The 11,171-nt window shown below is 43.7% G+C and overlaps 1 protein-coding gene across 3 annotated transcripts in view; it reads right to left on the bottom strand.

Annotated features, from left to right (window-relative positions):
• Window positions 1-11,171, bottom strand: part of GLT1D1 (glycosyltransferase 1 domain containing 1) — a 70,630-nt gene extending 59,459 nt beyond the window's left edge. For 2 of the 3 annotated variants that reach the window (XM_060785595.2, XM_060785594.2), the window contains exons 1-4: window positions 11,011-11,171; window positions 6,484-6,632; window positions 4,210-4,315; window positions 161-212 (exon numbers count right to left, since the gene is read on the bottom strand). In XM_060785595.2, coding sequence (XP_060641578.2) covers window positions 161-212; window positions 4,210-4,315; window positions 6,484-6,632; window positions 11,011-11,078 — 375 coding nt within the window. In that variant the 5' untranslated portion in view covers window positions 11,079-11,171. The remainder of the gene's footprint in view (window positions 1-160; window positions 213-4,209; window positions 4,316-6,483; window positions 6,633-11,010) is intronic. The other variant, XM_060785597.2, reaches the window with a different exon arrangement.

Here is an 11,171-nt window from a genome sequence, read left to right on the forward strand (position 1 = left end):
TTTCCAAGTGTTAGTGATAATAATTAATAAGAAAAACAATCATAGCAAAACAGTTAAAGGAGGTAGGCACCTGAGCTTTTCTGAGAACAGCACAACATTCACTACAATCTTATGGTACACTGCTACAGACAGGACTACCAGAAGCAGTGGCGTTACATACCCAATTTGATATGGCTTTTTCTCTCATTGCCTCAGTGAAAGACACGGCAAACCTAGTGGCAATGAAAAGAAAGGGTCTGTATCATACATGTCATATTTACTCAAAAATCACATTCTCATCAAGTTACAAATGTGTTCTTGTTTGAAATATATTCTAGCTAGCCTTAAATTTTTATAGATACTAAATACCTATAAAAATGATGCCCATGACTCACCCTACTAAAAAAAAACCCAGAACAAGAACAGAAGCCAAAATAAATACACAAATGCCAACAGCATTCAAAATACCAGAGCAGCTAGCAGACGGATACTTCAAATGCCTTGGTGAATAAAAAGGTGTTAACCTGTGACAAGAAAGTTTATGAGGCTGCTGTCAATTACATCTTGACCGTAAAGGTATGGGCTGAAAACTGATTTTTCACTTTAGAACTATGCATTTGTTGCACTGTTCTGGGTGTTTTTTTTCCACTTTAGTGTAAAATATTGCCAGCTTCTGCTAAATGGCCATATTGATAGAAAACAGATAGGGCCTTCTGAGATACTGCTGGTAAGATATCTCAGCTTAAATAAAAAGAGACAAAAAAAGAAGGCCTTATAGGTTCCTTTGGGAGTACAGTTGGCTCTCCCCTTTTGTATGTTTCACTTTTGTGAACATGATTACTGGCAGATTATTTGCTGCTGCCTCTGCTGCTGCCTATGCCTTTTAAAATAGGGACTTCAAGCCTCATGAAACTGAGGGAAGCTGTGAAAGTGCAACATGGCTTGAATATTCCTATGAGTGAGGGGGATACTGAGGCATGGAGAAAACTGAAGTATAGGGGTGGCATGCTGCCACCAGTGAAACAAGCACACACACAGCTTGCAGCAGCACCCACCATTCAGTCAGGCACCCTGCAAGGAGTTCTGCCACTGCCTGCCGGCTTTCTTCCTATATTTCTCCACCCACCTGCTTCTAACCCAGCTTTCTCTGACCACCTACCCATTTGCTCCCGGCTTTTTTCTCCCTGCCTGCTTGCATAGTGCCGTTCTCATTTCTCAGAGGGAGGGAGGCAGTGGACAAGAAGAGGAAGAACTGGGTGCCCAGGTGGAGGAATGAAGCAAGGAAGTGGTGAAGGCAAAGAAAGTAAAGGTGGGCATCAGACACACTGCTCATGTGTCTGATGCCCTTCTTAGTGCCTTGTGGAGAAAGGAAGCAAACAAGCCAGCAAGCACAGAAATGCAGGGAAAAACTGGGCACCTGGGTGGAGAGGTTAGGTGAAAGCAGGCAGGCAGAGAACGGAAGGGATGTCCAGTTTCTCACTACCTTTCTCCACCCACACACTTGCTTTCTTCTCTCACCCATTCCTTCCCTGCTTTTTTCTGCTCACTTGTTCACCCTCCACCTCTTTATCCCATGGCTAATGTGAATGGAGGACAAACATGGCAAGCAGTGGGATGCTGCAACCCTCCCCTGCCTTCCCCCATCTACCCTCACCTGCTACTCAGGTCATGAAGACTGCTACCTCCTATGCCCCAGTTGGTGCGGCCTGGGCAAAACAAGCATAGGCAACACATACCAACAGGAGGAGGAACAGACCTCTTCAGAACAGGGTTTGGCAGGCAGCTGAGATGGTTGAAGCATGTAGGACCTGCTTTTTCTCCTCTTCCTCCTCCTAATACTATGTGTTTCATGTGTCTGTTTCACCTGAACAATGCTGTTGACGTTCCCAGCTAGTGCAAATAAGGCTCTCTGCTGTCACCTTCATGGAATTCGCCTCCAGCTGGAGCCTCCACTTAAACACAGGAAGGAGAAGAGGCAGTAGTAGAGGACAGAGGGACGCAGCTCCAGGGTGCAGCAGTAGCATTAGCTGGACTCTGGTGCCCCCTCCTACAAAGAAGAACCCCCAGTGGAGCACCATCAACCTTCACATCCATTTCCATGTGGGGAAGGCACAGTTGTGCTTTTCACCCCAGCTGACTTCCCAGGCTCCTTCCTTCTGCTGCGACCTGCACCTCTCCACATGTGCCATGGTCGCAGGAGAAATAGGCAGGGGTGAGCAAGCAGAGAAAGGCAAGGATCAAGCAAATGGAGGAAGGTAAGGGAAGTGAGAGGTCTAATTAAAAACAGGGGGTGAGGAGGGGAGCGGAGAAAACAGCAGGGTAGCAAGGGAGTCCTTTGGGAGTTGCTGCAGCAGTGCTGCTTCTACCCGACCTCAAAAGACTCCCAGAGATCTTCATAGTTCTTCCAATTTCATGGGGTGGGGGCTGTGTCCATAACTCCCACAAAAACCAAGGACCAACTGTATTAGCTATGGACCTGGGTTGCGCTGGCACACTTCCGCTACTAAATATAATTTGAAAAACAATTGATTCTACTGCAATGGTAAGCAGTAGTTCTCTCTAAGTGTTGCAGACAAGCCTCCGTTATCCACAATCTTTGGCTGTGGCTACAAACCACCCACCCCTGCACAGGGAGATGCTCTATATCCCTTCCCTGAATGAGGGACAGAATTGAGCAAAACAATAGAGATTTGTAGGTGGGAAACACCATGTTGAAAGAAGATGTCAGTGCAGCAGATGTTTCAGGAGAATGGAGGAGAGATGCTGGGCATCAGGTTATAAAGAGAGCAGAATTCTTCCAGCCTGAACCAAACTACAATTCCCAATTGCATACTTTTAGAGGCAGTTATTCTTACATAAACAAGACTCTTCTTTAATTGCATATTTCCCTAACTGGAATTTAATTGTCACAACAGGTTCTATATGTGTCCAAACCTGACAGCTTTAAGGTGTATCAGAAATTGAAGGAAGATAAACAAAAGACTTTCTCCCCAAATCCCTCCAGTTCCAATGACCTTTACTGCAAATGATATTTCCAATCACGTTATTGAGCAGGAGAGCAAGGACTATCAAACTGAGCCATGAGCTATCAAATTGAGCAGCATACTCTTAAGGAGCATATCTGCCATTCAAGACAAGTCCAATAAAAAATAAAATAAAATGATAAGATTACTTTATAAAAGCTAGACCTATCAACAATTTGGTAGAACAAATCTGTGTTTTTACAGGACATTCTCTTCAGCATTTCCAATTGTTTTGAGGGTTTGTTTTTTTTTTGGGGGGGGGGGGGAGAGGAGGAGCTAGAGAAGGGAAATCCCAGAGCCCAATGAGAGATCACCTATGTTAAACACAGAAGATCCCACATGTAAATTTCACCAATGAGAAAATACCATTGTTTGTGGTTCTAAGAAAGATGTTGCCAGGTAGTGTTGACAGCAGAGGACTAGAGGGACCAAGGGATTGACTTTATACCGTGGCACTTGCTAGTATTTTTCTCAAGTCGAAGGGTATTAGCAACACAACCTTCTCAGTGGCTACTCTGAGACTGTGGAATTTCTTCTCAAAGAAGGGTAGGCTGCCCCCTTTCTGCGATGGACTAGCAGCTGTGAAAAGGCCATTTCAGTGGCAGTGCTGTCCTTTTTAAAGAATTTTTAATTCAATCACACTTTCAAATTATAGATTAATAGCAAAAAGAAAGGTCCCTGCCAAAACGAAAAGCAAGTACATCTCATATCTTTGGCCCCACTGGCCTAGCTACTCAAAGATGTCAAGAAAGTTTCTTGAAAGTAACTGAGCAGCTTATGGCACAGTACTTCTTCTCCAATTCAGTTATGGACAGCAAGGTCATTTTGACTCAGGGCTTGTAATATTTATAACATAGTTCTCATGCCATCTCCTAATTATTCTTTCCCCAAAACATTTGAAGTTGGCAGTACTCATCTCAGTGGCCAGGGTTACAGCCTGCTTGTGCTATGATTTGTAGAAAAGAACAAATTTACTAAACGGTCAGGTGAGATTCCTGGCAATTCTCAAGTGTGACAGTGGTGATGGGTTCTGAGTCAGCAAACAGATAATCTGCTCTAGGGTCTTAATTGAGTCCTATCCACAATAAGGCAGGAACAAGAATGTACTATGGGTAGCTCCTTTTAATTAGGACTACAACATATCACTCCAATGACAGGAATTACCACTACTGGGGTGAGGGAGAAACTGTGAAAACTGCGACCTTACCTGGCTTCATTCAACACTTTCTCCATAACCTGGACCTTCTCTTCACATTTGGCATCTTCATTGATGTCTGTGCCTCCAAAGATGACACCAAAAGGAATTCTGCTGCCTGCAATATGCAAAAAGTTAAAAATCTAGTTGTCAACATAGCATTAATATCCCTAATCAAGAGCTGCATCTATTGTCCCAAGTTTCTTTGGATGCAGAAGATTTTCAACATCCATAAAAAATGGCAATCACATACTAGAAATTGAAGTAGGAACCACTAAACTCCATGGGATTTACTTATGAGTAAAAAATAGCCAGCACTGTACTGAAAGAAGACAGTACTGCTTCCTCCTCCTGGCAAAACTATACTGACTGGCTGCCATGCTTGTAACAACCCTATTAACGTAGATCTGTACAGTGGAGGTGAAGGAGTAGTTTGCATAAACAATATGCATCAAACTCAAGGCCCATGAGCCAAATCCTCTCCTTCATGTCATTTTATGTAGCCCTCCAAATGCTAGACTACAACTCCTATATTCTCACCTTTAGACCTCATGAATAGAGTTGATGGGAGTGACATCTGGATGGTTGCAGTTTGTTCTGGTCAGTCAAGAGAGTGAGGTTTAGATTTAGATCCAAGGCTTGTAGGTATGATGTCTGATGTTAAAATGCCCTTTAAGCTTTTCCCAATCTCAAAGCCACAGGGGCTGTTGGGTTGCCATTCCCACTATCCCCACTCCACATGGCAGATAATCAAAAGTGATGGCAGTTGTTGTTCTACAACATCTGGGGATCCAAATTGGGTAAAAACTAAAGTGCAACAATCACTATGTAAAAATGTGTAGTTGGCCCTCCATGGATTCAGTGGCCTCTGAAAACAACCATGAGGCTGAGGTGGCCCTTGATGAAAATGAGTTTGACACTCCTGGCTTAAACTACCATTGTCATTCATAGAGGAAGTGGAGAATGACCTGTGTTGTTTTACCATAAAAGTATTTTGATCAGACTCAGAAATTAAATTCCACTGATTTCAACTGGATTTACTCCCAAATATATTTATGTGTAGAAGTATAGTCACTATACAAGCCACTGAAGTAAGCACTGAAAGTAGTTCCCTAATCCGAACCAAATATAGCCCCACCTCACCAGTCAAACCTGTTCCATGATCTTGGGTGTCTTCCTGTTCACACAGAGGAGGACAGTTGACTTTTCCAGACCAGTACTTCCTACAGCCAATGGCAGGATGTGATAACTGGCACTCCTTTCTTAGAACCAATCACACTAAGCAAGACATTACTGAAAAGGTATGAGCTGGCTGCATGTGTGTGTGTTGAGGAAGAACAATTAACTGGACAGTTTTATACCTCATTAAGTTAACAAATGGCAACGGTGATGGCTGGTAATTAGCAACATAACTGCTTTTAAATTGTGGAATAAAGTGGTTTGTTACAATTAATAAGGTACCTGTCAGAAAGTGGTTGGAGCTGCTGAAGTCTAACACAAAATGAAATACATGTTACTTATTAACAGGGTGAAATGTTATATTGACACAGCCAGGTAAAATCCTCCAATCCATCCCCACCCTATATGAACATGTGTGATTGTCAATCATGCAGGTTCACTGCTTTTTTTGGCCCAAAACTCCTAGAATCTTCCCTCCCAGGAGCAGTAGCCATGATAGCTGGGGGAGTCTGAGTGATTTCACACATAAATAAATGGGTACGTTTTCAAAACTTTGGTTGTTACAATGATGATTTTGCACTTTCCACTCTGGAGAATGTGTTGCCCTCCGGGCTATGTTGGCTCATAACTCCCATCAGTTCTAGCTCTAGCCAGTACATTCCATAATGAGAGATTATGGATTGCTGCTATCCAACAACATTCCCCTGCAACCACTTTAAAAGCAGCCCTCCTAGCACCAACTTTTATCATATCCCACAAGCACAGTTTGGCATGCTGGTTCGGGAAGATGGATGTTTTAATCTAACACAACTGGAGGGCCATGTGTTGGACAAAGCTAGTGTAGACAGTACCAGACAAGCTACACAGACAGTGTGCTGTGGATAAAACTACAATGTACACCAGCTCTTTGTGCAGCTGGCCTGTGTTTTGGAATTTGTTTTTCATTAGTTTGTAATGTTTCAATTAGTAAGGGGCTGACACTCCATGCTCCTTTCCTTGGGCTCACATACAACTGTGCAAAGTAATCTGAGAGTACACTTTGAAAAAAATGATTCTGTTTTTTCTGAGAGAAAGAGAGAGAAAGAACCACAACATAAAATCTAGTACCTTGCAGGAGTCTGCCTGCTTTATAAAGATGAATGGCCAGAGCTGCATCAAAGTTCTCTGAGGAGATGAGCTTTGAGACCACCAATGAGGAGTCACAGCTAAACGTATCCTTGAGGAAACACACGTGGCCGGCAGCTTCCAGATGTTCCCTTTGGGCACAGGAAGAGGTTTTAAAAAATAAAATGGAAAAATATTAATATTTGTTGAAAGTTGTCTACAATGTTACGTAAAATGAAGGTGGTGTCTCCTTCTCTGGAGGTTTCTAAACAGGCTGAATGGCAATCTGTCAGGGGTGTTTTGGTTGTGCCTTTTCTTCATGGCAGAGGGTTGGACTTGATAGCTCATGTGGTCTCACCCAACTCTATCATACTATGAAGGCTTCCCACACCACACCTAATAAACCCTTTTCTAGGGGCCCTTCCATACGGCAATATATTCCAGAATATCAAGGAAGAAAATCCCACAATATCTGCTTTGAACTGGGTAATCTGAGTCCACAGTGCCATATCTTCCGGTTCAAAGCAGATAATGTGGGATTTTCTGCCTTGATATTCTGGCATACAGGGCTGTGTGGAAGGGCGCTTGGTAAACCATTCCAGCTTCAGATGGGATTCTTGTTTGAAAGCTCCCCAACAAAAACAAGCCTGTAAACATAGAAAAATAACTGCTGAGGTTGTAGCCTTGTCTTTTCACATGCCAGAGTATGAGTAATCTCACACGGATGGGATGGAGACCTATGTTGGGTGATATTATTGACATGGAGGGACATCAATGGCAGAGAAAGTGCAGTGGCAATTGATCACAGGGAACTGAATAATCAGTAAGGGAACTGTGGACCATTTTGTCTTCTGGATCCTTTGGACAACACCCCCGCCACCCCACACCATTGTCCATGTTGGGTGGGGCTTCTGGGACTTACGGTGTGAAACTTTTGGAAAGTCACAAGTTCCACCCCAGGTAGAGAACTTGATTTGGAGGCAGGTAGACCTGGGTTTGAGCCCTGACATTTCCAAGTTAATACTATCAGGAAGGAGGTGAGAAGAAAGGCATAAGATACTGGACAACTGCTGAAAGATAGAATAGATAGGTGCTATTTAGTCTCTGGAACAATGCTAGTGCCTAAGCCACTGGCTGTTGGTTCTTTATGAACATCCAGGCAAGAAATGTAAGGCCCCTGGAACTATCCAAGCGATGCATGGACTGCTAATGTTCTATAAAAAGACGAAATGGGTGGAACACTATAAAATATGAAACAGGGTGGTTCTGCAATTCATGTAGAAAATGACTTGATATTAAAACAATTTGCCATTTTGGGACTTTGGAAGGATCCAGGTTTTTAACTTTGAATATGTTTGATGGATTTTAATTATGATTTTTTTTTAGTGCTGTTTGTGTTTAATTCTGTTTTAATGATTACATATTTGTATATTTTAAATTGTATACTAATGTTTGTATATCAAGCCACTTTGAGTCCCCTTTGGGGAGGTAAAGCTGGGTAATAATAATAATAATAATAATAATAATAATAATAATACTAGAAAAACAGTTCTGGGGAGCCAAACGTGGTCCCAGAGTCATACACTGCCCAGCTTTGTTTTAGAATATTCTTTGTTATATATATGCACCCTATTTCTGAGGAGGATATGTTTCTGGAATTGGCAGGGATATACGAAACCACAGATACTAGCAAACCTCTTGAAACTGAAGACGTTCTGCCCCAGTAAGACCATAGTCTTGCACTGGAAGACCCAGAAAATGCCCAAAGAACATATTTTTGGACGAGTATGTATATGAAACCATGAATACTGGTCCTGTGGACACAGGGCTTGTTCTGTATCACATGTTGGGAAGCGAGGCTGCAGAATTTCCAGGATGACACTGGTGCTTCATACTTTACAGAAAACATTTTAAGCAGTTTGGTTACAAAATAGTTACTTTGATGCCATAAATACTTTGTAACTTGTTTGTTGTTGTTCATTCGTTCAGTCGTCTCCGACTCTTCGTGACCTCATGGACCAGCCCACGCCAGAGCTCCCTGGCGGCCGTCACCACCCCCAGCTCCTTCAAGGTCAGTCCAGTCACTTCAAGGATGCCATCCATCCATCTTGCCCTTGGTCGGCCTCTCTTCCTTTTACCTTCCACTTTCCCCAGCATAATTGTCTTCTCTAGGTTTTGCTGTCTCCTCATGATGTGGCCAAAGTACTTCAACTTTGTCTCTAGTATCCTTCCCTCCAATGAGCAGTCGGGCTTTATTTCCTGGAGGATGGACTGGTTGGATCTTCTCGCATTCCAAGGCACTCTCAGAACTTTCCTCCAACACCACAGTTCAAAAGCATCTATCTTCCTTCGCTCAGCCTTCCCTAAGGTCCAGCTCTCACATCCGTAGGTTACTACAGGGAATGCCATGGCTTTGACTAGGCGGATCTTTGTTGCCAGTGTGATGTCTCTACTCTTTACTATTTTATCGAGATTGGACATTGCTCTCCTCCCAAGAAGTAAGTGTCTTCTGATTTCCTGGCCACAGTCTGCATCTGCAGTAATCTTTGCACCTAGAAATACAAAGTCTGTCACGGCCTCCACATTTTCTCCCTCTATTTTCCAGTTGTCAATCATTCTTGACTTTGTAACTAGGCTGTTTTAAATACTTTCTGCAAGTATTAACTGCATTAAATACTTTGTAACCAAGCTATTTAAAACACTTCCTGCTCTTGTATGGGCTTGCTACAAAGATCTGCATGCAAACCCACTCTTAAGATAAGAGTGAGACCTTTCAGTAGTAACTTCCTCAAATTCCTCCTCACAGGAGTACATTTAAGGACTCCTTTTAGAATCATAGAGTTGGAAGAGACCACATGGGCTATCTAGACCAGCTCCCTGCTATCCAGTAAAAGCACTATCAAAGCACCCCCAACAGACAGCTATCCAGCTTCTGCTTAAAAGTCTCTAAAGAAGGAGCCTCCGCCAGACTCTGAGGCAAAGAGTTCCACTGTTGAAGAGCTCTCATAATCTTATCAAATATTAAGGACTAAACATGCAAAACCATCTTATACAAGGGCAACAGATGGAGAGAAAAGTAAACTTTACTTTCTTTCTGGTCGGAATTAATGGAACCTTCATTATAAGAACACCCCCCCCCCCCCGAGTCTTAAACTCAAAGAATTACATTCCATCTTGTCCATATCCTTCCTGAATTGCTTCACACAGAATTGGGTTGTTATTCCAGGTGAGATCTGACCAAAGCAGAAGAGAGGGGCACCATGACTTCCCTTGATCTAGACCAGGAGTTCTCAACCTGTGGGTCCCAAGGTGTTTTGGCGTACAACTCTCAGAAATTCCAGCCAGTTTACCAGCTGTTAGGATTTCTGGGAGATGAAGTGTTTATTTTATTTTGGTTTATTTTGATTTTATTTTTTATTTTATTTTATTGCGTCATGTTTTAACCTATGTTTTTCTGGGATTGTCCCTATGTATGCCACCCTGAGTCCCTTCAGGGAGATGGAAGCGGGGTATAAAAATTGTTGTTGTTGTTGTTATGGAAGGGCCCTGATTCCACACTGGACCCTTCCACACTGCCCCTATGGCACCTTCCACAGAGCTGTATAAAATCTCACAATGTCTGCTTTGAACTGGGTTATCTGAGCCCACACTGCCATATATTCCGGTTCAAAGCAGATATTATGGCATTTTCTGCTTTGATATTTTTGGTTATATGGCTGTGTGGAGGAGCCCCCGGTGGAGCAATGGGTTAAAGCGCTCAGCTGCTGAACTTGCTGACCAAAAGGTCGCAGGTTCGAATTCAAGAGGCAGCGTGAGCTCCCACTGTTAGCCCCAACTTCTGCCAGCCTAGCAGTTCGAAAACATGCAAATGTGAGATCAATAGGTACTGCTCCAGCAGGAAGGTAACGGCATGCCATGCAGTCATGCCGGCCACATGATCTTGGGGGTGTCTACGGACAACATCAGCTCTTCGGCTTAGAAATGGAGATGAGCACCAAACCCCAGTTGGACATGGTCTTAATGTCAGGGGAAAACCTTTAACTTTACCTTTGGTTGTGTGGACAGGGCCCTAGGGCCCTTCTACACAGCCCTATATCCCAGCATATCAAAGCAGAAAATCCCACATTATCTGAGTGTGGACTCAGATAACCCAGTTCAAAGCATATATTGTGGGATTTTCTGCCTTGATATTCTGGGATATAGGGTTGTGTGGAAGGGCCCTAGGACTCAATGGAGCCGAGAGTTCCAACGACAGTGAAGGAGATTCCACGTGAACATTAGGAAGAACATCCTGACTGTGAGAAGAGCTGTTCAACAGTGGAACTCTCTGCCTCGGAGTCCTTCTTTGGATGTGATTAAGCAGAAGCTGGATGGCCACCTGTCGGTGCTTGGATTGTGCTTTTCCTGCCTGGCAGAAGGGGATGGACTGTATGGCCCTTTGGGGTCTCCTCCAACGCTAGGACTTTGAGATGGGACTTAGGCTGCTGAGCTGAACGGAGAACCGCTGCCTTCAGCCAGGATGGCACTTACTGGATCCTCTGAGCGGTGGTGCCATTCCCCGTCCGGGCTCGCAAACTGGCCAGGAGTAACACGCGCATAGCTCTGTCCCTGCACCTCTTGCCCTACTTCCGGGCGGCGTCGCGTGACCTTCTTTCCCCCTTTTCAGCGGCGCCGGAAGCCACCTGTCGGCT

This window comes from Anolis sagrei, chromosome X (genome assembly GCF_037176765.1).
Source record: "Anolis sagrei isolate rAnoSag1 chromosome X, rAnoSag1.mat, whole genome shotgun sequence".
NCBI classification, from domain to species: domain Eukaryota; kingdom Metazoa; phylum Chordata; class Lepidosauria; order Squamata; family Dactyloidae; genus Anolis; species Anolis sagrei.